This window comes from Lynx rufus, unplaced genomic scaffold (genome assembly GCF_022079265.1).
Source record: "Lynx rufus isolate CCGP_SWC_20201006 ecotype Redwood Valley unplaced genomic scaffold, mLynRuf1.p SCAF_4, whole genome shotgun sequence".
Taxonomy (NCBI): Eukaryota; Metazoa; Chordata; class Mammalia; order Carnivora; family Felidae; genus Lynx; species Lynx rufus.
This window is the reverse complement of record NW_025814856.1, coordinates 92114194-92140820: the sequence shown is the minus strand read 5'-3', so window position 1 is coordinate 92140820 and position 26627 is coordinate 92114194. Positions and strand designations below refer to the sequence as shown.

Sequence of the window (26627 nt, the reverse complement as noted above, 5' to 3'; positions counted from 1 at the left end):
ATCTAATTTACAGTTTGCAAAGAAACTTGATTGTATGGCTAAGAAAAAAAATCAAGGCATAGAATATTTGGTAAAAGGCGAAAGATTGGTACAATCTAAAGAAAAACTAGAATATGACGTGGAATATTTGGAGTGAAAGATGGAAAGGAAATTAGGGCTTTGAAAAGTATGTTTTTCTTAAATAAAGTCGGGAAAATACACTACGCAGTAAAAAAAAAAAAAAGGTTTTTCTTCTTTTAAATTTCTGCAGCTAGCCAAGAGGCGCACATGTTGAGTCAGAGAACGAAGACTAAAGGTGACAAAAGCATTCGTTTCCCCTAGGTTTATAAGAAGAAAAGCTCTGATGTGAGTTAACATTGCTTTATGAATTTTATTGCAAAGATTGCACTTAATTTTCATCAAAGTGAAGAAAAAAGTAGACAGGAAAATAGTAAATGGTAGCAGTAAATATGGAATTAAATTACAACTAATGTAATATGGTAAATACACAGTACTTTTCTTTAATAATCCCAATTAAAGTGTAAGTGTTTAGAAATGCCTTGGGGTGGGGCTCCTGGGTGGTTCACTAGGTTGGGCGTCTGACTTCAGCTGGGGTCATGATCACACGGTCAGTGGGTTGGAGCCCCACCTGCTCTGTGCTGACAGCTCAGAATCTAGAGCCTGCTTTGGATTCTGTGTCTCCCTCTCTCTCTGCCCTTTCTCTGCTCATGCTCTTCCTCTCTCTCAAAAATAAGTAAACACTGAAAAAATAAAAAGAAATGCCTTGGGGAAAATGTGGGCCTTGATTGGATGGCTAAAATCTGTAAAGGTTACATGCTTTTAAATATTATTTTTACCCTGAAATATCCGTCTCGATTTACGTATTTAAAATCTTCCTATTTCCTTCCATTTATCTTGAAGTAAAAGATGCACAGATATACCTCCGAAAGTGTCAAGCATACTAAAGACTCTTGCAGAAAATTTTCACCTGGCTTTTTTACAGATGCTGCTAGAAAGCAAAGTTTAGCTTGTGTTAACACACATGTATATATTATATATTATATATGTATGTGAATATATAAATATGTAATTATAATTAATAAAGTACATTAAATTAGATATTAATGGAATTTATAAATATGTATATTTACATAAATACCGATTATATATGTGTATTATTTCTGTACATTTATATGTACATTATATGTACATGTATATTACATGTACATGCATGTGTACATGTAAATTATATGTATATATATTATATATACAAAATATATACATATATACAAATATATAATCTGTATATACATACAAAATATACACGTGTGTATGTATATATGTGTATAATTCCACGGATATGGAGCGTGATGTGGACATGTAGAGACATGACTCTATAGAGGTACCCGTCCCCAGTGATTCAGCTGATAAGTGTTTGTCTCCTGACTCTTATGCTGAGGGGCAACAGAAAGGAGGACACACCTCCTGCAAATCCAACCTGTTTCGTAACTCGCGCAATCAGCATTCACGCCACAGGGCCCGGGAGCGACCCGGATCGTTGAGGCTGATTGGCTGGGCACGAGGAGCGCCGGGTTGTGGGCTGCACCTCTCGCCTCACTCCCTGGGACGCAGGAAACCGGGTGCATACGAGCGGCGGCTCCTCCCGGCTCTAGGAAGCCGCGGCCGCTGTTCGCATCCGCCGGGTCTTTGCTTTAAAATCTGAATCTCTTCTTTCAAAAATCAACATCTCGGTCGAAGTTCCGAAAGATAGCCCGAGGTAGGGACGCGCGAAGCTGAGGGCTAGATGGGGACAAGTTCGCAGGGAAGGCTTGGGCTCTCCCAATTTCCTGAGCTTGGTCCCCCGTGGGAGGAAGACTTCGGAGAGGAGAGAGGGGGCCATTCCTCTTAGCAAGTCCGCGGGGGGAGTGGAGGCGAGGTGAGCACTAGAGTCCCCCGCGGAGCTCCTGAGGCACCCCAGCACCCCCCACCCCCGTTTTCTGCGCTCGCCACGCGCGCTGGGTTCTGCGGCCCAAGCGCGCGTAGAGGGGGCGCGGTGCGGGAAGCGGGAGTCTGAGCCCGTGGCCGGAGCCGGGAGAAGCATCACCGCGCCCGAGGGCAGACGGGACGGACAGCCGCAGCCGCGGAGGCGTCGGGCAAAGGCCGCGATGCGCCCCCGCCCTCCAGCCGCTCTCGCGGAGTGTCCCCTCCGCTTCCTGCGGTTTCCGCATCTGACTCGGGGCCTGTGGTGTCTCCTCAGGTCGCGATGGATCTTGAAGGAGGCAGCAATGGAAGAGCAGAGAAGAAGTTCTGGAAAATGGGCGAAAAAAGGTAGCCAGTTTGTTTCGCTTTCACAGTTTAGACGTCTTGAGATTTGGGAGATTTGTTTCTAGCCTCCGGCTCTGTAATAACTGAAGAGTTGATGGTGGCGATGATATTTTTTAACCTTAAACGCAAGGGGGTTTTCTGCAGAAGTTCGCCGGCTGAGTTGAGGACAACGTTTACATCTTCCCACGGCCTCAGTGAGCTTCTCAGTCTTGCGGCTCCACACACGCCAGTGCTTTCGCATCCTTTTCTGTGTTTTAGGAACTCCGCTCCACCCGCCACGACGCACCCGAACATGGTGCTGCGTGTGTTCTGCCTCGTGGTCTAGTCTCGCGCTTCTGGTAAACCGTAAACATCCCGGTCACGTAAACATTTCACGTTTGTGGCATGGAGACGAGAGCAAAGGCCAAAACTGCATTTAGCTGTTGATTTTCTTTTTTCTTTTTTCTTTTTTTTTAAAGGCAAGGAATAGCTGACCCTTGTAGAAGAAAATTACGAAAAGACTCGTGCCAATGAAGCTACTAGCATTGTCTGAAATTATTGGTAATGGAACCCCATAGGGGAATTTTCAGTAAATTTTGCTCACAGTGCGCTAAGCAGGAAGTTTTAAACTTTGCTCAGTAGGTTCATTGGTAGTTGTCAATTGTAATAAAAATGGTAAAATAAAATAAATTAGTAAATACAGTAATATTATTAGGCACCAAACTTTTCAGTGTGGAAGAAAAGAAATACAAATATGGACATCAAGTAAGTTTTTAGAAAATGTTAAATTTGAACTGGAAACTTGAATATGAACTCATGAATTTTAAAATAGTTCACTTTCTGTCCACGGAAAGGGACAGGAGTGAGTACCTTCGTGCTAGATCTTGGTTTCTAAATACCATTGCTCACTAAATGGAATCTGTACCCCCATGTGTGGGATGGGGGGAGATGCAGAGTCAGCCTGGAGTAAGTATGTTGTTCAGTGGAATTGTCAAAAAAAGACACAGGAGCTGGCTTCACTGTGCTGGGTTATGAAATACCGTATACAAGAGGAAAATAAAAAGGTGGGAGAGGTAGTGAGAATAACGGAATGTTCTTCACAGAATGCCAGCTATCATATTTGGAACCTACATTGTTATAGTTGATTCAGGCAAAGATTGGTAGGGATCGTAAATGACTCAGAGAAAAGTTTTGTCTAAGAATTCTCCCCAATTTTTTGTAATTGGAAAAAAGGAAAGTGGGGGATTTTCAGTGGAGAGGTTTTTTGCAGGTAGCGATCTTAACCGTGTAATCAGACCTGGTAGAGTCCTGTATTAGTGACATGACACCACCCAGGAAGTATGTTTGCAGAAACATTTAGACTGAATCCTATCAAGCTTCTAGACTGTTGCTGTCCAACAGAAATGTAATGTGAGCCACATTTGTAATTGTTAATTTTCTAGTAGCAGCATTAAGAACATAAGAAGAAACAAGTGAAATTAATTTTGAAAAGTATATTTTAAAGAGCCCAGGCACTTTAAATTTTATGTCTAAGATATTATTTCTATATGTGATCAGAATTATTGATATAGTTTACATTCTCTTTTTCATACTACATATTCAAATCTGTGTATTTTGTGCTTACTGCACATCTCAGTTTGGACTCAGTTTGAAACTGACGTATCCAAGATGTGGGACATTCTATATGACATCTGTTACTACAAAAAGTCAATGTGGGGAGAGGGGGCAGAAGGACTTCTAGACTTAAAAAAAGAGACTAAATAGGAAAAACCACCCAGTGTAATGTGCGAACCTTGATTATATCTGAGTTCAAATAAAAAAAAGGAAAAACCTATAGAAAACATCCTTGGGCAGTTTGTAGATTGGATATTAGATGATAGCCGAATTGCTGTTAATTTTCTGAAAAGTGAAAATGGTGGGAAAATATGTGAAGTGCCATGATGTTTGCAACTTACTTTCAAATGGCTCAGCAAAATATTAACGATGATAATATATACTTATGTAAATAAAGAACATATGGTCAAAATGTTAACAATTGTTGAATCTAGGTGGATCTTGTATGGGTAGTCATTATTAGTATTCTTTTAATTGTTCTATTTGAAAGGTTTCATAATAAAAAATTTCATATACACAAAAGGAAAAAGACTCCATAGAGTGGAAGAAAGATATTTCCGTTTTTGTTTTTAATTTTTGTTTTACTACATCTCTTAAAGAACTGTGTCCTTAATACACAAACAGGAGTATTGGCATAAGAAGTATTGAGGGTATGTGGAAAGAAATAGTAAAGAAATTTGTTGGAGCCTGTACATACCTTCATTTTTATTATTGGTTCTTATCGTGGCCTACAGACTTTTTAAACAAAAAAAATTGTTTTTTTTTTACTTAAGTAATTCTTATTAAACTATGCCCATCATCATTGATTTTAATCTGTTCTTAATATAACTATATGTTTTCTTCCAGGTTTATTGAGATACAATTGACATACAACACTATATAAGCTTAAGGTATACAGCGTAATGGTGTGACTTACATACACTGTGAAATGATTATCACAGTACATTTAGTTAACATCTGTCATACACGTAAAATAAAAAGAAAAAAACAAAATTTTTTCTGCTTGCGGTGAGAACTCTTAGGATCTACTCTCAACAACTTTCACATATATCATAAGGCATTCATCATGTACTCATGTTAACTGTACTCATCATGTTGTACATTACATCCCTGGGACTTCTTTATCTTTGTATCTTTGGATCAACTTCCATCTATTCCCTACCTCCCACCGCCTCTGATAACCACAAAGCTGATCTTTTTTTTCTATGAGTTTTTTTCTTTTAACTCTGTGTTCTAAATTGGAATTATAAAGAAGCACATGGCTTTGCTAGTATATATAATGCTTGGATGATAATGTCATTTGGAATCTGTGTATTTGTAAAGGTTTAATAAGCAACTTGCCTTTTGTAAACATTGCGTTTCAAGCTGATGGGGATAAATGAATAATCTAGTAGGGATGAGAGATCAATGTGGAAGTGCATTTCTATATAAAGTGGTATCTCAGAAGCCTGAGGTTGCACTGAATAGCTTGGTGTTTGGGGGATAGACTTTCCGCTTAAACTTGGCTTTATTGCAGCTGTGTGACCTTGAGCAAGTTCATGAACTCTCTTCACCTACAGTTTTCTCGGCTCTGACAGAACGACAAAAATGTGCCTGCCTTGAAGAGATTGAGATAAGATTAAATGAGATTGTGTATGGGAAGTGTTTACTTAGCATCTGGAACATTATCAATTCTTCATAGTAGCAACAGTTTTAGAGAATGAAAAAATAAATAAAAAGGCTGGAGCTAAAATTCAATTATGTGTGACTACTTTTTTCCTCTCATCCTGGTTCCAGAGATACTGAAACCATGCTTTACTGGGAATAGGGTGGGACCAAATCTGAAGACTTATGTTTGTGTATTTTGTGTGTTTTCATGTCCGTCTAACATCACTTTAAAGCCAAATATGGGGTAAGCTGTGGATTTTTTTTTCCTTAGAAGTCTCTTCAATTCTTTGACCTCACTTAGCATAAAGAACAAAGACAAAGATGAATTTACTTTTGAACTTGAAAATCTGTATAAAAATAATGTGATTTTCTCTCAAATAGTCTTTCATTTGTACATATGAAAATATGTACTGCTTTTGATTGGTTTACTTTCATGCTATAGGTGGCAGTTAAAACAGAGTAGAAAAAGGTTAGTTAATTTGAATTTGGGCTCAAAATAGTAATTAGCCTTCTTATTCCTGAGGACAGCTTTCTGACAGTTGACAGACCCCCCCCCCTTTTTTTTTACCATAGCTTTTCCGGATTGAATTTATTGTTGTAATGGTACATTTAAGGCTCCAGATATCCTTTCAGAATTAGATTAGCTCATAGAGAGTGATTTAATTACCTTTCTTCTTAGGTTTGTTTATGCCCAGCATCTGATTGCCACTACCCTCCATTGGTAGAGGGAATGATTAAGGATAATATCTAGGTAGTACATAGATAGGATATCAACTGCTAGAATTACTTAGATGATAATTAAGGGAATTAACTCTGGACAGGATGACTGATTTCCTAGTTACACATCTTCCTTAACTTATATCCCCATAACCCCATCCTAAGTTAAAAATACCATTAAAGTTGAAAATGCCTTTAAGGCATCTAACCTAGTGAACATCATAGTTTAGCCTAACCTGCTTTAAACTTGCTTAGAGGGGCGCCTGGGTGGCGCAGTCGGTTAAGCGTCTGACTTCAGCCAGGTCACGATCTCACGGTCCGTGAGTTCGAGCCCCGCGTCAGGCTCTGGGCTGATGGCTCAGAGCCTGGAGCCTGTTTCTGATTCTGTGTCTCCCTCTCTCTCTGCCCCTCCCCCGTTCATGCTCTGTCTCTCTCTGTCCCAAAAATAAAAATAAAACGTTGAAAAAAAAATTTTAAACTTGCTTAGAATCTTTACCTTAGCCTATACTTGAGCAAAATTATCTAACACAAAGCCTATTTTATAATAAAGTGTTGAATATCCCATGTAACTTATCGAGTACTGTACTGAAAGAGTGGTTGTATGGTTACAGGACGGTTTTAAGTGTATGGGTTGTTTACCCTTGTGATTGATTGCATGGCTGCCTGGGAGCTGTAGGTCATTGTGGCTGCCCAGCATCACTAGAGAGTACTGTACTGCATGTTGCTAGCCCAGGGAAGAGATCCAAATCCAGTGTTGGAAGTGTAGTTTCTAATGAATGCATAACACTTTCTTGCTGTGCTAAAGTTAAACCATTGTAATTCGGGGACTGTCTGTAGAATAAAAACAGGAAGCTTTCTTTTTTCAGAATTATTTTTTCTCATTGAAATATCAAAGGCACAAAGAAGAAAATATTTTGATAGAAATCTCAATACCCAGTGATAACCACATATCTAGATTTCTAAGATACATGTAAACATTTTTAAAGTTCATAAATGGGATCATACTATTAATGTATATTTTTATGGAATAATATAGACATGTTTTCTTTGTCCTGTTTGCTATTAAATACAGGATCTGTGGGGCACCTGGGTAGCTCAGTTGGCTAAGCATCTGACTTTGGCTCAGGTCATGCTCTCATGGTTTGTGAGTTCGAGCCCCATGTCGGGTTCTGTGCTGACAGCTCAGAGCCTGGAGCTTGCTTTGGATTCTGTGTCTCCCTCTCTCTCTCTGCTTCTTCCTCGCTCATACTCTGTCTCTCTCTCTCTTAAAAATAAAACAAACATTAATTAAAAAAAATATAGGATCCATGTTAATTCGGTCATTTAAAAATTTACATAATTTTAAGGCCTTTGTGCAATTCTGTTTCTGTTTTTCAGTAAAAAAGAGAAGAAAGAAAAGAAACCAACTGTCAGTACACTTGCAATGGTGAGTTGGAACTTATTTACTGTTCAAAATGCTTTGGAAATTTGACTTTTTCTTACCTAGACTAGAGATATTTCATCTGGTATAATATTTTCTTAGAGAGTATGTTAATGGAGAGGTAAAATGAATAGGTTTAATTTAGCTTGTTTTCAGGGGGAATGCTGATCATAATCTGCCACGTAAATGGATTCTCAGTAGCTACTCTTCTTGGCCTATATTTTGGTATTCTGCCAATTGTTTGGTATTCTGCCAATATTCTGCAAATTGCCAGTGATTTATTCAGGTAAGCACTTATTTATGTAAGCCCAGTGATGATCTCAGCCATCTAGATAGAGCCACACGGAGTGTGGTTCCAATAGGACACAAGGTTCCTTGTCATTAGTGACTCGTATTCTGGCAGGTTTGAGGTCAAAGTCCCAGGTACGAAAAAATAGAAGTCAGCAATGCATTATTTATTACTATGCTTTATTTATTACTAGTACATGTCATTATTCCTCTGTGCTCAATAACTTATGTCAAACTTGAAATCCTTTATATAATTCTTCATCTCATTTTGTGGTTGCATGGCGGTTGCTTAGAACCTTTTGTTTAATCAGATTTGGAATAAGACAGGGATATTATAGGTGGGGCTGGTTGATGGTCTTTCTCTACTTGGATTCTGCTTTTTCTCTTTCCTAAGAACCTGGAACACTACTGAACCAATTAAGTCCAGCAGTGAGTACATACTTTATAATTCAGTTAGAACACATGAGACATTTTTGAAATGTCACTGGTGGGGGAGGGATAGGCTATCTTGTAAAATGGATACTAGTAAATTAAATATAATAGTTACAGGCAGGAACAAATAGTTGCCTCACTTTGACACTGCGGACTCTGTGGTTATCTTACATGATCATCCTCTTGCACTACAGTTGATCTGGCTACAGATCTCTACAGTCTTTGAAATTTTAGAGGAATGAGACTATATGTTCACTCTCAAGAATGATTACTCATTCTCAAGAAGACTATTCATGTGACCAAGGGACAGATTTTGTTTTATATTTCATTCTTATGTATTAAAAGAAGCTTTAATGTTAAAGTAGGGTTTATTCCCAAGATTTAATTTCAATTTTATCATGTTAAGACCAAAGCATTTCTGTCTTTTGTAGTTTAGTTTTTATTATTTGTAGCTTAAATTTTTTAAAGCCTTATTTCAGAAAATTTGACATATCTAATACTTGGAGGTAACAGTATCAATATAATTAAGCCACAAAAGAATAAAAATCTAGATTTTTAATGTGAGGGAATAATAACACACATAAAGCACTATATGCCGTGTGTTCGATCTAAGTACTCTATATAGAACTCATTTAATCATTGCAACTCCCTTGGAGATAGGTACTATTATTATTCTAATTTGACAGGTGAAGAAACTGAGCCAGACATATTAGCTTGCCCACTTGATACATAGCGGGACCAGAATTGAAACCTGTGAAGTTCATGTTCTAAGTTTGTGTGGCTTTTCCTTGTGTCTTTTTCCTGAAGAGTTGACGTAGAAAACTGAACTTGTATGTAAAACCTATTGACCTGAGGACACATTCAGAAAGTTTAACAGTATAGTGCTGGTATTATCAGCTAAGACAAAAACTCGTGTGTCAGGGCTCCCCAAGAACCTCAGGTTTGATGATTCACTATGAGGTCTCTCAGGACTTAGCATATTGTCATACTCATGATACTCATGGCTAAGATTTACTATGGCAAAATAATACAAAGCAAAATCAACATTGGGAAAATGAAAGAGGGAGGCAGAATTCCAGGAGAAACCAGGCACAAGCTCCTGGAGTCCTCTCCCAGTGGAGTCACACTTAACTTCCCCAGCAATGAATGGTGATAAGTGTGAAAGGCCATCAGACAAGCTCATTAGAAACTTAGCACCCAGAGTTTATACTGGGAGCTGATCACATAGGCATAACGTATACCAGAATTCCAGACTCAGAGAAGGAATGCAGGTATTTGACATAAAGCACATTGTTGTACAAATAATTTGGTCATTTTTATCAATTAGGTGATGTCAATCCACCCAAAATCCAATTTCTAGATGCCCACCAAGGGACAACCTTGAACACAGGTCTTTCTAAACAGCAAGTCTCAGGCTCGGAATTTTAACTTCTTTCTACTATGAGACTTTTTAGCAGTCTTGAGAAGGTGATGAAAAAGAGGTAAAGAATATTCAAGTGTTCCTACTAGCTTTTATTTAAGTTTTTTTTTTAACGTTTATTTATTTTTGAGATAGAGAGCGTGAGTGGGGGAGGAACAGAGAGAGAGGAAGACACAGAATCCAAAGCAGGCTCCAGGCTCTGAGCTGTCAGTACAGAGGCCAATGCCGGGCTCGAACTCACGAACCACGAGATCATGACCTTAGCTGAAGTCCAACACTTAACCGACTGGTCCACCCAGGTGCCCCCTAGCTTTTATTTTTTAAATATATATATCAGGCCTTGTTTCAACAGAACAAGAAACACAAAAGTAGAATAAAATCTAAAGCAAACAAAGAAATGAGACAGATGGAAATAAAGGCAGGAAACATACAAGTGGGGTCATAGGGCCAATACAAAGCACTGCTTAAAGATTATGCACTGTTGTCAGGATTGTGCAGCAGGCTCAACTCTGAGCATTCTACTTATTGGATCATATCGAAGAATTCATTTCTTTCAAAACAGATTATTGCTATTATCTGTCTATTGCTTCCTCTGTGCCAGGGATTTGTTAAGCACTCCACATTTGTCATCTAACTTAATCCCCACAGTGACTCAATGACATAGGAACTTGTATTATTCTTACACTACATGATGAAACAGACTCAGATGTTGAGTAATGCGTTCAAACTCACAGATTTACGTAGCTAGTAAGGGAGCAGGTCCAAAATTTGCCCCCAGATTTGCTTACTCAAGCTAGAGCTTTTAACAACTTTAATCATTTATGAAAGCTTGTGGCCAGTTAAACTTTTACCTGCCTGGAGTTGAAAAGTTCTATTATCCTCTGACCACCTGGTCACTCCTCAGTCTTTGAAGATTTTACCGCCGGGCTCAGTGTCTCTCTTTCCACTCCCAGAGCTCCTACTATCTCGGGTAACTTTTATGGTGTTCTGGATATCTGCTTCTTGACCTTCACAGGTGCAGTAATCTGTTTCTTTCTCCCTGCCCCCCTCCCCAGCCATCTGTTTGTACACTCACATCCTGAATTTTATTGTTATTTGAAACTGTCGTACCTGCAAAGTGATTGATTGAAGCCACAGCTTAAATTAGTGAGCCATCTCCTTTCTTTCCAATCTGCTCACTGTTCTCTCTGGATATTTGGTCCATTGACCCATCACTTTCCCATCAGCCCTTTCTCTTGCCCAAACAATAATCTTCCTTCCGCTTGTCATTTGTTACACAAAGCCTGAGCAAAATCACTGGTGCCTGAACTCCTTCATTTGATTGTTGCTGTAGCAAACCTCACAACAGGTATATTCCCAACTGAACTCCTATTTCTCCTCTTCTCTTGACTCTGTCAGTCCTCTACTCTTTTCACGTTTCCCACTTCTCCCTTTCCCCCTTTGGTGGATGGCCTCTACTTCTATTTCACAAACAGAATGGAAGCCATCTGACAGAAGTTCCTCAGCCCATCTCTCCTAATCTGCAAGCATATCCCTACCTGGATCAGATCCCTCTTCCTTCCCTCCTAATATAACAGAGGAAGAATCTGGTTATTAAAACTAATCACTCATTTGTACTTTGGCTCCCAAATCCTCTGCCTTCTCATGGACCTTATATATCACTACTGCTATTATTATTAATACCATCATCATCATCATCATCATCATCATCATCATCATCCATCCTTTCTCTTCTGTGTCTACAGTCTCTGCCTCTTAACTGGGTCTATCCCATTGGCATTTATATGTGAGGTGTCTTTAGTTTCATTAATGCCATCTTTCAAGCCACCTCCCCTCTTGCTTGCTTCACATACAGGAGCTGCCTTTACTTGTTTAAGTTTCACCTTGCAGTCACTTCGTTAGACATTATAACTTGGCTTCTGTCTCTGCCACTCATCAAATTCAGTAGACCTGTCTTGATTCCATCTTGACTTTTAAGTAGTGCTTGACATTATCTACTATTTTCTTTTTTCTCTTTGCTTCTATGATGCCACAGTCTGCTGATTTTTCTCCTAGCTCTTTTTTTTTCTTGTGTCATCTCTGCCTGCGAAATTAGAATTCATTAATCCCTTGTCCCAGCTCAGTGATGGTGTTGGCATTTTTGTGCTTTCATACAGACATTTCCAAATTGTTTTCATGCAAAACTTCTTTCTCAATTGAGCTCCATTCTGTAAAGTTTTAGTATCTTTATCTATATGCAGTGGTTTCCTTTACTAATTTCTAGTTACTTTTGTTTCTCCATTGAGGACGTTGGTATTTAATCGCTTCTACTTCACTCAGCTATGCTCTCATTATTCTTCTCTTTGGGCAACCTTAATAATGACTCCTAGGCTCAGCATTCTTTGACCTTTCAGCTCCAACAACCTTCACTCCTACTCTACTTCAGTAAATTACACTTGTGAACAAGGACCTGGGGTTTATCATCTGGGTGGACTCCCATCTAAGAAGCTATAAACTCAAAGGTATCAGTCTTCAACCTCAACTTTTGATTCCTTCTAGCTTAGCCTTTTCTCTTTGTTATCCTTCTTTTTTGACTTTGTGTACTCATTTCCTGTTGTTATTGTAACAAAATACCATTAATTTAGTAGCTTTTTAAAACAACAAAAATTTATTACCTAACAGTTCTGGGCCTAGAAGTCTCACTGAGCTAAAATCAAGGTGTCAGCAGGGCTGGATCTGTTTCCCTCCCCTTATCAGCAAGCTTCAGGAAGCTGCCTGCATTCCTAGGCTAATGGTCTCTTACTGCATCCCTCCAACCTCCTCAGTCATCTGTTTTCCTGCTACTGAGTCTGAGCCACCTGGCTCCCTCTTGTTAAGGACCCGTGTCATTACATTTGGTCTAATTGGATAATGCAGGATAATCATCCCATCTTGAGACCCTTAACATCTGCAAAGTCCCTTTCACCATGTGAAGAAACAATTCACAGGTTCCTGAGATTAAGTTAATCTCAGGCATTATTTTATGTTCATGAGGAGAAGGCATTATTCCGCCTTCTATACCTGGTCAAGGGTTTGCTTTCTCAACCACTTTCTATTGCTGGTCCCCTTACTCCATTTCTGCTCTTCTAAAAGCTATTCTACACATAGTAGACACATCCAATCACCTTCGTTCGTGCCTTTCCTTTGCACTTAGCTGGGAAGTTTAGAGTAAAACCCAGACTCCCTTATCCAGCTGTAAAGGCCCTGTGTAATCTGTCCTCTGGCACATCTCTGACTGCACCACAGACTAGTCTGTGCTCTGCTCTTGTCACAGTGGTAATTCTATTTGGTCCTTGAGATATACCAACCTTCTCTTCACCACAGGACCTTTGCATTTGCTCTTTCTGTCTAGAATGCTCTGTCTCCAGATCACCATGTGACTAACTGTATCCTTCCTGTCATTTGGGTCTCAGCTTACATGTTGCCTTCTCAGAGGGACAGTCTTTAACCAGCCAGTCTAAGCCAACTGATCCTGCCTGTCATTGTGGTCTAAGCTCTATGAAGGAAGGCATTTTTCTATGTTTGCTTCTCTAGGTACTCCTAGTGCCTAGAATAGGTAGTTAGATATTGAGTGAATATTGAATACATCTTTTCCTCATTTTACTATTTGCACTAGAATATATATGAGGACAGGTAGCTTGTCTTATTCACTGTTACTTCCAATACCTAGAAACCTGACCCTTATTAGCTGCTTAACAAATACCTTTTGAATGTTGAATGAATGAATAAATGAATGGATTCACTGACTTCTTCTCCAACCCAGGCACCATGGTAGAGTCGTGTTAACCACCTGGTCTGCTGATTACCTAAACTATTCTTCTTCTTTGTGTATCAGCCTTCCTTCTATGTGGTTCTGGTTCACCATCCCCCCATTTCTTTCTTTTTTTTTTAATTAAAAAAATTTTTTGTAATTTACATCCAAATAGTTAGCATATAGTGCAACAATGATTTCAGGAGTAGATTCCTTAGTGCCCCATACTCATTTAGCCCATTCCCCCCTCCCACAACCCCTCTAGTAACCCTCTGTTTGTTCTCCATATTTAAGTCTCTTATGTTTTGTCCCTCTCCCTGTTTTTATATTATTCTTGCTTCCCTTCCCTTATGTTCATCTGTTCTGTGTCTTAAAATCCTCATGAGTGAAGTCATAGGATATTTGTCTTTCTCTGACTGACTAATTTCACTTAGCATAATACCCTCCAGTTCCATCCATGTAGTTGCAAATGGCAAGATTTCATTCTTTTTGATTGCTGAGTAATACTCCATTGTGTGTGTGTGTGTATATATATATGTATATGTGTGTTTATGTATATATATACACACACACATATATGTGTGTGTGTGTGTATATATATATATATATATATATATATATATATATATATATACACCACATCTTTATCTATTCATCCATTGATGGACATTTGGGCTCTTTCCATATTTTGGCTATTGTTGAGAGTGCTGCTGTAAACAGGGGCGTGCATGTGTCCCTTTGAAACAGCACACCTGTATCCCTTGGATAAATGCCTAGTAGTGCAGTTGCTCATTCATAGGGTAGTTCTATTTTTAATTTTTTGAGAAATCTCCATACTGTTTTCCAGAGTGGCTGCACCAGCTTGCATTCCCACCAACAATGCAAAAGAGATCCTCTTTCTCCGCATTCTCGCCAACATCTGTTGTTGCTTGAGTTGTTAATTAATGTTAGCCATTCTGACAGGTGTCAGGTGGTATCTCCTTGTGGTTTTGATTTGTATTTCCCTGATGATGAGTGATGTTGAGCATTTTTGCATGTGCCGGTTGGCCATCTGGATGTCTTCTTTAGAGAAGTGTCTAGTCATGTCTTTTGCCTATTTCTTCATTGGATTATTTGTTTTTTGGGTGTTGAGTTTGATAAATTCTTTGTAGATATTGGATACTAACCCTTTATCTGATATGTCATTTGCAAATATCTTCTCCCATTCCGTCGGTTGCCTTTTAGTTTTGCTGATTGTTTCCTTTGCTGTGCAGAAGATTTTTATTTTGAGGAGGTCCCAATAGTTCATTTTTGCTTTTGTTTCCCTTGCCTCCGGAGACGTGTTGAGTAAGAAGTTGCTGTGGCAGAGATCAAAGAGGTTTTTGCCTGCTTTCTCCTCAAGGATTTTGATGGCTTCCTGTCCCCCTCTTTCTTATCAATGTCTAGCCAAATGTTTTCCATTTCCTTGTGTTTAAAGGGTTCCAATTATAATTAGTTTATACCTCTGTGTTACATTTCTCCTGATATGTTACTTTTTTTTGTCCCCTTCACTGTAAGCTACTGAAGTCTTTTTAATTTTTACATTTCCTAAACCAATAACAGTACCTGAATATATTATATATTACCATAGTGTATTCTTAATAAAAATTTATTTAGTTAAATCTCATTTTCATCTTCATAACAGCTATGTGAGTTTTTCTGCATATATGATATTCTCCTCATTTTATAAATACAGAAACCAAGGCATTATGAAGAGATTATTTTCCCCAAACTCTCCTTCCTAGTAAGTGACAGAGCTAAGACATTTAACTGAGGGTTTTGTCCTGCTTAGCCTTATTGTACTTACCACTTTCCTCAAATCTTACCACCTTTTCTTGAGACATCTTGACTCATGTCCCAAGTAAACAGGAGGTTCTAAACTCTCAACTTTGTCCTTATCCTTGGAAACTTGTTTGTATCTATGCTTACTCTTAGCTCATTTCTTCTAGTTTGAGTTGAAGAGGTATATCTTTGCCTATTTGAGAACCATTCTCTCTTTACCAAGTTTTATTGTGAAAACTTTCAAACACATGGAAAGGTAGAACAGTAAAATTCAGGCCCATATAGCCGTTGTCTGTATCTAACAACTGTTAAAATTTTACCACACATTTCACCTGAAGTTATAGATTTTGTGATATTTCATATGTAATTGTTTACATATATCAAAAATGTTCCTACACAAAATTTTTCTATAAAACATAATGATTGTATTTAACAAATGAATCATAATTCCTTAATGTAATGTTTAGTTCATATTCAAATATTTCCAATTATCTCCAAAAAAATGTCTTTTACAGTTGATTTGTTCAAAATAGGATCTAGTCAGTGATGACATTTAGATATTGTGTCTTCTGAGTCTAGAAGTTTTCTCTTCTTTTAAAACTATATTGACATGCTTTAAAGACTATACTAGTTGTCCTGTAGAATACCTCACCTTCTAGAGGTGAGGTATTGCTTCCTGATGGCATCATTTAACTTGTTCTTCCATGGCTTACATTTTGAATGTGCTGAAAGTTAGGTCTAAATACATCCACATTAAATGTTTGTGGTAAGAAGATTGTGTAGGGGATGCTGTGTACTTCTTGTCTTACCACATCTGGAAACCTCAAATGTCAGAGTGTTTTTTCCTTTTCTACAATGCTAGGTTTGATCGCTTGGTTAAGGTCATGACAGAGTGGATTCTTCCACTGTAGATGGATCTCTGCCCCCTCACAACTATGAGTTGTCTTGGGACATCATGGGAAATCTTGTTTCACCCATTAGTTATAGCATCCACCCATGATCCCTCTCCTCAGGTTCCAAAGAAACATTTGTTTGCTTTGTTCTTTAGGATTTTGCCCCATCTCAGTTTCCTTCTGTATTTTCACCAGTCATCTCCTTGACTGATTTACTTATAAACATGTGTAAGACTTCGCAACATAGTTGCCCAGAGGGAATGTGACATTCCCCTCTGGTGTCCATTCTCTTGCTTTTCCTTTTGCCCCAAGATCATCAAAAGGACAGTCAACATGCTGTCTCTATTTATTTTCAAATTTTTCTTAATATCAGTCACTCTTTTTCTCTTCCTGGATGATCTTACCCACTCCCATGACTTCTGCTACATACGCTACTATCACAAAACTGCGTTGCAAACTCTGAATTCTCTCCATGTGCTTCTTGGATAGCTCTTTCAGGATGAGCAGTCAGATAGCACAAAATGAGATTTCTCTGTGCTCCTTCCCTCCAAACCCTTACCTCTTCTGGTTATCTCAGTGGAAGGCAATCAGCTTTTTATTGCTCCTTCTACACCTCACACCCCAATCTCCTCTGAGTATACTGCTATGCCTACTTTCTGGCTGGAATACCTTTCTCCTTGCTTCTAAACACATGCTAAACTTTCAAAGCTGGGAGGAAGTATAACCTCTTCTGTGAGGCTTTTCCACAAAGGAGGCAATGACCATTTGCTCAGTCTTGTGTCTGCTTGACTGTGTATGCTGTGCTGTCACAGCTTGCAGAGTGTAGATTGCACATACTCTTTTGCTTTGCCTTACTCCTTCTCTTTAAAAACTCTGAAGACAGGACTTACTCCTTTAGTATTTATCTGGATTTTATTAGTCATTGGGTACGCATTGAGTAAATATTTATATTTATTCTTGTTTTTATTATGGCCAGTCATTAGTTTTGGAGGTAAAATATCATATGGGAGGGGTGATGAGAGTGTCGGTTATCTTTGCTTCCTCTACTGAGGAATTTGATATTTTGCCCACTTTTATAGAGTCTCTAAGGGAAGATAAATGGCTTCTACCCTCTCTTCCTCCTTGTGTGTGTATGTTTGTTGTTGTTATTTTGTTTTGTGTTTTTACACATGGCATTTTATTTTCTGGCAAAGGTGACATTTTAAACGAAGAGGGAGAAAACATGGGTCCACTGACAAATTGTTAGCGAAGAAAAGCTAGATTCCTGCCACATCCTCTCCTTTTTGGCGCCTCAAAGATTTAAATCCAAAGATTTAGCATGTATCAAGGAGTTGAACATAAACCATAAAATTTCAAAAAGAGAACATGAGTGCAGGTTGGAAAAGGTCTTCCTAAGAAGGGTATAAAATCTAGAGGCCATAAACAGTTGGTAAATGTATTTTTTATTTATTTTTCCCATTTCACCATTTTAGAGTAACAAAAAAGGTCATTTATACTAGTACAATTTCAAGCCCCTCTCTACAATTGCAAGAGGCCCCATCTTTTCCCAGAGTTCTTCTCCTGAGATTCCCAAGGACCTCCAGTATTGTTTACTTAATTTTTTTTAGTATAATGTATTGTCACATTAGCTAACATATAGCATATACAGTGTGCTCTTGGCTTCAAGGGTAGATTCCCATGATTCATCACTTACATACAACACCCAGTGCTCATCCCAACAAGTGCCCTCTTCAGTGCCCATCAGACATTTTCCCCTCTCCCACACCCCTCATCAACCCTCAGTTCTCTTTATTTAAGAGCCTCCCTCTCTGTTTGAAACTTTTTTTTCCCCTTCCCTTCCTCCATGGTCTTCTGTTAAGTTTCTCAAATTCCACATATGAGTGAAAACATAAGATATTTGTTTTTCTCTGAGTTATTTCATTTAACATAATACTCTCCAGTTCTATCCACATTGTTGCAAATGGCAGGATTTCATTCTTTCTCATCGCCAAGTAGTAATTCCGTTGTATGTATAAACTACATCTTCTTTATCTATTCATGAGTTGATGGACATTGGGCTCTTTCCATAATTTGGCTATTGTTGAAAGCAGTGCTGTAAACATTGGGGTATGTGGGCCCCTATGAATCGGCACTCCTATACCCTTTGGATAAATTCCTAGTAGTGCTATTGCTGGGTCATACGGTAATTCTACTTTTAATTTTTTGAAGAACCTCCACACTGTTTTCAAGAACAGCTGCACCTGTTTGCATTCCCTGTATTTTTTTTTTAGAGAGCTGGGGGGAGGGGCAGAGGGAGAGAGAATCTCGAGCACACTCCATGCTCAGCACAGAACCCGATGTGAGGCTCGATCCCACAATCCTGCAGTCATGACCTGAGCTGAGAGCAAGAGTCAGATGCTTAACCAACTGAACTACCTAGGAACCCCAGGTGTTTTTTTTTAAGGAGATGGATGAATGCTTAGTTAAGACAAAATAAGTAATGAGAAAATTTAGCCTGTGTTTCAATGAAATGGGAAAAAAAATGCCAAAAAAAAACATATTCTTGCTGTTTAAATTTGTAAAGAGGATAATGTTTTTAGATTATGGAATGTTATAGATTATGGATATGTCATTACTTCAAACTTAAGCTTACTTGATTACACTTTTAACAGCTAGAAAAATATTAAATGCAAATACCTAAGTATATATTAGACATTCTTCTTACACCAAACTTGAATTTTTGCTGATTTTATAACTCAGCTTCACTAATTCTTCCCTGCTTTATGGACTGTCAGTCACTACTCCCAAGAACTGTTTTGCTCTTTATTTCTCCACTTGTCAATTTAGTTCTTATTTGTATTTGTTACCACTCGAAGTTCCTTTTTAGCTAACTTTAGGATTGGCTTCTGTCTCTTTGTAAAGTATATGTAAATTCTAAAACCTTACTTCTGCTGCTGTGTCTTTTATGTTGCCTGATATTGATCTTTGTTTTGGTTTATGTTCCCTTCCTAGACCTCTGACTTTTTACCCAGTTTCCTCTCTAGGTTACAAACCTGCTTACTGTCATGAATCCACAGGACAACAGCCTGTTTATTCAAAACCCCCACAGATGGCTTCATCCTGTCTGTGTTTTTGTTTCTGTTTTCTTTCATTTGGTTTTCTTTCAGTCCTAACCTAGTTCCTTAAATGTATAGAAGTATTGATTGCTTTTCAAATGGACTGTCCTAGAACCCCAAGCCAGGTCCCGTTACTATTTCTTCTTGTCATCACTTTTTTGGATACAGAGAAGTCTGTCTTTTTTTTTCTAATGTTTATTTATTTTAGAGGGAGACAGAGCACAAGCAGGGGAGGGGCAGAGAGAGAGAGAGGGAGACACAGAATCGAAGCAGGCTCCAGGCTCTGAGCTGTCAGCCCAGAGCCTGTTGGGCTTGAACCCACAAACCATGACATCATGACCTGAGCCTAAGTTGGCTGTTCAACTGACTGACCCACCCAGGCGCCCTGAGAAGTTTTTCTTTATTTTTCACTTGCCTATAATTAAAGAGACTATGCAGACCTGCACTAGTCAGTCATTATGGCCATATTCTATCTTTTTAGACCTGCACTAGTCAGTCATTATGGCCTTATTCTATCTTTTATGGCCAGAATCTCTTTTGGGGAAGCATGCATTTAACTGATTCTTCCTTTCCTCTTCCTTCTCACTATCGAGTCCTAATTGTATTAAAATTATTTTACATTTGTGCTACTTTCATTATGCAGCAGATATTAAACCCAAGCCACTTTCATAAAGCAACAAAATGTTTCCTCAGTGGTGTCCTCACAGGAACTTTTGGCAATCAAGATTTGTCTTGGTTAAAAAAATCTTGAGATGAAGTGTTTTCTATTCTTGGAAAGCAGAGCAACAAATACATATTTCTTTTTTTTATGTTTATTTTTTGAGAGAGAGAGAGAGAGAGAGAGAGTGTGAGTGGGCGAGGGGCAGAGAGAGAGAGGGAATCACAGAATCTGAAATAGGCTCCAGGCTCTGAGCTGTCAGCACAGAGCCCAGTGCGGGGCTTGAACTCACGAACTGTGAGATCATGACCTGAGCCAAAGTCGGATGCTTAACTGACTGAGCCACCCAGGCGCCCCAATACATATTTCTGTTATTGTACTGTTAAAGACTTTTACAGTTTCCCAAAATGTCCCATCCCTCTCATCAATCCTCATGTGAGAAAAGAAGACAGAATGAGTCCAATATGAAGAAGTAGGTCAGAATTCAATAGAAGAGCCAAATGCTCATTTCTTTTTTTTTAGTTTATTTATTTAGTTTAAGGGGGGAGGGGCAGAGAAAGGGAGAGAGAGAGAGAATCCTAAGCAGGCTCCATGCTGTCAGTGCAGGGCCCATTGTGAGGCTCAATCCCACGAACTTGGAGATCATGACCTAAACTGAAATCAAGAATCTGAGGCTTAACTGACTCAGCCACCCAGGCAGCCCTCAAATGCCTCTATTGTAATAGTTTATGTTGGACCAGGTTGATAGTAGTACTAGTCTGAAAAATGTCTGGATTTTGGATACATTTGGAAAGTAGAGCAAACCATTCATGAAACTGTGCTAATTGTTCCTATTCTTTACATTTTCTTTCTTTCTTTCTTTTCTAGTTTCGCTATTCAAATTGGCTTGATAGGTTATATATGTTGGTGGGGACAATGGCCGCCATCATCCATGGAGCTGCACTCCCTCTCATGATGCTGGTTTTTGGAGACATGACGGATAGCTTTGCAAACGCAGGAATTTCACGAAACCTAACTAATCTAAACATAACTGGTGAAAGTGAGTATTGTTTGTGGTACTGATTTTACTGGAAGCTTGAAGGAAAATCAGTCACTTAAAAATGATGTTTGTGGAGCCCTTACTAAACGCACTAATGTGTTTAGTTCCGTGGAAGATTGAAGGGCCTGAGCTATAGTACATATTAGTAATGAGTTTGAGAAGATAATATTCACAAGCATTAGAATCCACTTGGGAAGAGCTGGCAGAGATACATAAAAAAAAAGGCCGAGCTCTGTAAAGTCAGAAAGATGCCAGGAAGTTTCTGGAAGAGGTATAGGAACTACTTAATCTGGACCTTGAATGATAAGTAGAAATCAGTTATAAGATTCTCTGACATACTGGATATGGGTATAAGAAACAGGCGTCCAGGATGATTCTAAAATTTTTAGCTTGAGAAACATGATGAACTGGATGCAGTTATCATTGAGATACAGAGGGTGGAGAGAGAGAGAGTAGTGTTTTGAGCAGTAAATACCAGAAACTTAATTTTGGGTATTGTCACAGGTTGGACTCTTTGGAAACATGCTAAAATGGAGAAATGTGGCCAAGATAAGTTGTGTTTGTGTGTGTGTGTGTGTGTGTGTGTGTGTGTCTGTCTGTCTGTTTTAAGATGGAAGAAATAATAGCTTGTTTGTATGCTAATGGAAATGATCCGAAAGAGAGGAGAAAGTGATGCTTGAGAGAGAGGGAAGAGATTTATTTGAGTGATATCCTTGAAAAAGGAGGGAATCTAATGCCCAAAAGGAAATGCTTGCTTTAGGTAGGAGCACAGATGAATTTACCCACAGTAACAGGTGGGAATAGAGAACATTTGAATGACAGTACCCAAAGCTGAGTTGATGAGGAGGTGAGAATTTGTGGAAGGTTTCTTGTGATTATTTCACTTTTCTCAGTGAAATAGGAAGCAAGACATTTGGCTGAGAAAGAAAAGAGGTCTAAAACAGACCTCCAGGAGAGTGGGAAACTGAAGGGACTTTTGAAATTATTTGGGAATCACACACATTCTTGCACTCATACTTGATTGAGGAGGGACTGGTTGACAGCTCTGAGATTCCAAGCCACCTTTAGTTAAGCCTTGATTGATTTAAACTAAACTTCCCAAAGACTTACAACCTCGTGGGTGCTCAAATGGTAGAAATATTGAAAATACCTGTTTGAGAATACACTTGAGACTATAGTGGTACCGCTTTTTCAACTTTAAGTCTCTGACGAATGTTATAAATCCTTTCCCCAGAAATATGCATGTAAATATTCATACAAATTTGGGGTATTTATGGATTTTTTGAACCTGTCCAGGAGTCCTGGGAGCCCCTTCTTGGTAATTCTGAAGAACACACTGTTTACCCTGAGGCAGGCTTACTTCAATTCTGTGAATGCAGGTAATGAGTTGGGCCAGAAAATTTTATAGTATGTTTGAGCTATGTAAAATTCTTATGTATTATGTATTATTATGTAAATGGCATTCAGAAGGACCTGCCAGAAGATATACCACCTTTGAATTGACACCTTTCTATTTTACCATTTACCCAACGGAAGTTCTCAGTGCTCTCTAAATTTATTGATTCCTGTGCATGCTGTATTAGGCAGTAGTCTTTGGAGTTCGTTCTCTTACCACCATACAGTGGGAGAATCAATTCTTATAGTACTCTTGTAGCCCAGCAGACCTTATGTGTACATCTGTACCCATTCTGATCCTACTCACTTTTTTATGAAGTCCAGACATACACATTGATCTAACGATGGGAGTGGGAGGTATCATACCAATCATGCTGTGCACCTGCATGCACTACATAAAGGGACAGCTGCTGATATCATGTATATTAATAATGAAATATTGAGCTATTAAAATAACTGTTGAAGCTTGGCCCAGTCTGGGAAGAGCAGATCCTTAAATGGCTGCCTGAGCTAACAGAGCTGAACTCTGACAGGTCACAGCAAACTCAACTACTGTAATGTCCAGTGGTCTTTTTTAAAAAACTGCATTAATGTTTTGATACACTGTATCTCCATCACCCAGATATTAATTACCTCTTTATGAAAAAAAAATTGATTTCTTTAAGTGCAAGTACTTAACCCTTACTATGTCTTGGCTTTACCTGGACCTCCTGTAGACTGGTTAAGAGGGACAGTAATGTGACTTAAGTTACTGCATCACGTGCATGAGTTCCCCGGTGGTGGTCCCGCTGTGGAGCCTAGCTCCCTCCTGGGCCCATGTGTCTGCATGCTGATCAGAGTCTCCCAGGCTGAAGAATGCCTGCATTACCACACCTCATGGGCTGGTAACTGGGACTTCATCTTCATAGATGCCTGCATCACATGGTTTCCAGTTGGGGTTGTAGTTCACATTGCATTCCTTGCTCATCCTTCCCATTTAGCTCACTCTTCTAGTCTTGGGAAAACTTTGAAGTATGCTTCTGTCAGGCTTTTAAGAGGTACAATATTCATTGGTTAGAGAGCAGGCTTTCTGGAGTTGGACTGCCTGGCTGTAAAACTCCGCACCTATAACCTTTTTTAGTTTTGAACTTTGGGAGATTTCTTCATACTTTAATTTCCTCATCTATAAAGAAGTTTACTAACAGTAGAACCTACTTCATGGAGTGGTTGTGAGAATTTAATGGATTCATCACTTAAGTCTCAAAGAATAGGGCCTAGTAATAAAAAAGTTCTCAACAAATATTAATTACTGTTATAACATCATCAGTAAACTAGTAATCCATGTTGCTCACAAATGGACCCACATAATTTGCATGATGATGTGGTTCTTTATGTTATTCCATCTTTTTTTTTTTAATTTTTAAAGATTTATTTATTTATTTATTTGAGAGAGAGACAGAGTTCTAGCAGGGGACGGGCAGAGAGAGAGGGAGATACAGAATCCGAAGCAGGCTCCAGGCTCTGAGCTGTCAGCACAGAGCCTGACGTGGGGCTCGGACTCGTGAACTATGAGATCATGACCTGAGCTGAAGTCAGACGCTCAACTGACTGAGCCACCCAGGTGCCCCTATGTCATTTCATCTTTATGGAACTCTGTGATACTTGCTTATTTTTTATCATTGTTTAAAGCTTGGGACATACCCAGAGTTACTCAGCACCTGTTACAGATGTGGACAATTGTCCCTATCAGCAGCATTTCATTGGTAACTGTGGACCACTAGCCATGCCTTTCCAGAAAAGCAAGGGTCCTCAAAGTATGGCCTGTTGGACAAATCTGGATTGTTGCCTCTTTGTATTGCTTATGAACTAAATCGTTGGAAAAAAAAATCAAAAGAATAATGTTTTTTGGCACATGATAGTTATATGATATTGAAATTGCAGTATCTGTAAGTAAAGTTTGAGTAGAATACAGCCATGCCCATTCATTTGCATTCTTCTGTGGCTGCTTTCACACCACACTGGTACAGTAGAATAGGTATGGCAGAGACTATATCATACCCAAAGCCTAAAACATTTACTTTCTCATTCCAGTAAGAGGTTGCCAGTCTCTGACATGGGGAATTAAGTAGGGGGTTATCATCTTCAGTCAGTCAGTAAATTTGCATTAAAGTGTTGCTTGTGCCAGTCATAGTACACATCCTAAGTATTCATTCCCAACCCCCAAGAGACTTAGTGTAGTGATAAGAATGGACAAGCAAACCAACAAATGTAGTTGGATATGATTAGTGCTGTGATACAGAGATGTACAAAATGCTTGGGAAAAGACAGGAAGGACACTCGACTCCACATATAGGAATCATGGGAGGCTTCCAAGAGGAGGTGATAGCGAGGTTTGGCATAGTACCTCTCTCATGCACAAAATAAACATGTCCTGTATAACAAGTAAAATTATTTTAAAATAAATATTAGGTAAAAAATAAGTTAATAACCTTCTCTCATCAGTACCCATTACTGCCACTCCCTGTTATATATCCTTCCATGTCATCTCAAAGGCAGCATGCAATCTCTACTTTAATTTTTAGTCTGGGACCCTCCGTTCCCTGTCACTAACCTGCTCATCTGTAGATTCAGATTTCCAGATATCAGATCATCTAGGGGGGGACAGATTTAAGGTTTTGATGCTGGTCCTAGAGATGTGGGCAAATGAGCTCTCTGATGTTTCTGGAGGGAGAGTCAATCTATGGAACTCCTAGGACCCCTGACACTCTCTGACCTTTCTTCTTTTTGCCTTTCCCCCTGTAGAACCTCACTACCTCTCCATGGGGGTAGACGTAAGTAACAGAGCCTGCTTGTTGGATAAGAAGTATTTCTTGCCTAGAGGAGACTTAGATTTGCTGTTTTACACTAAACATTGGATTTAACTAGATAGCTCTAAAAACTTTGAGTGAGCAGATCCTTCTCTGCTGCTACAATAGACTCATTGTAGGGGTCTTCTCCTGATGCCTTGTCCTGATTATCAGACACTGGCCTTTGTCCTGTTCTTTTTGTTGTGTACCTGATTTCTTGACACCCTACTCCCATCCATCTTAATCTTACAGTTAGAATTTTCCTTTGTCTGAAAATCTCTGATGATTTGGGCCTAGGGAACTCTCTGGTCCTGCCATACTACTGTGGTGAACAAAGCTTAAGCACTGCTGAATTTCTGTAGTATTCTATGAGTTCTCATTTTCCTCATGAGTTTGATGATTCTCTGGAAGTGAGACCAGATAAAGACAATTATGATTTTAGACATGCTGTGTCTAAGGTAACTGGTTGGGTACAAGTGTAAATGACATCCAGGCATTTGAAGAAATAAGAGTAAATTTGGCATACAGAAAAGGACAGAGAGTTGGCAGTATTTGAGTGGAAGGAATGTTAAACCTTCTGGAATAGGACACAGGGAAGAGTAGAAGGAATGGGAACCTTAAGCCTTGAGAAAAGACTGAATTATTTACAATAACTAAAGCTAATGTTTATTAAGCATTTGAGATGTGCTTGGCACTGTGCTTAGTACATTACATGCATTGACTCCTTTATTCCTTTCATGCACATAAGATTGATATGGTTATTATCTACACTTGACATATTAGGAAACTGTCAAGTTTCCAGAGGGTTACGTACATTTAAATTGCCTCTGTTCATTCAGATGGTAATGAGGATTTGAACCTATGCAGACTGGTCCCGAGCCCATGCACTGAAGGAAACAGAGGGACACCCAGAAAGGAAGACACTGAAGATAACATTCTGATCCAGAAATTAAGGGACATGGAGGGTATTTGTCACGTCCTATGGTGGTTATCACCCAGAGATACTCTTTAAATAAACTCTTGACTATTTATTGTCTCTAATGTTTCCATTTATGGTATATCCACATTGCTGGCTTTTTCCTTTTTCCATAACTGTATTATGGTCGGTTCTGTTTAGTCTCCTACCAGATTGTGGACTGAGGAATGGAGAAAACGTGAGCCACTCAAATTCTAGTACAAGTTCATCATTCAGACACAAAGGGGGCAAAGTGGAAAGAGCTTATTTTCATATTTTTCATTATACTTAACATTTCTGTTCCCCTGCTCTGAAACTCATGAGGATCAGGAAAGCTATTTGTAAAATTGTCTTCAAAATAATATCTCTATTTTGCT

The 26627-nt window shown here is 38.9% G+C and overlaps 1 protein-coding gene across 1 annotated transcript in view; it reads left to right on the top strand.

Moving 5' to 3' along the window:
* Positions 1–1635: 1635 nt before the first annotated feature.
* The window catches only part of ABCB1 (ATP binding cassette subfamily B member 1), a 114115-nt gene continuing 89123 nt past the window's right edge, over positions 1636–26627 (top strand). Inside the window, exons 1-4 of the mRNA XM_047096458.1 lie at positions 1636–1756; positions 2237–2307; positions 7639–7687; positions 20904–21075. Coding sequence (XP_046952414.1) covers positions 2243–2307; positions 7639–7687; positions 20904–21075 — 286 coding nt within the window. The 5' untranslated portion in view covers positions 1636–1756; positions 2237–2242. The remainder of the gene's footprint in view (positions 1757–2236; positions 2308–7638; positions 7688–20903; positions 21076–26627) is intronic.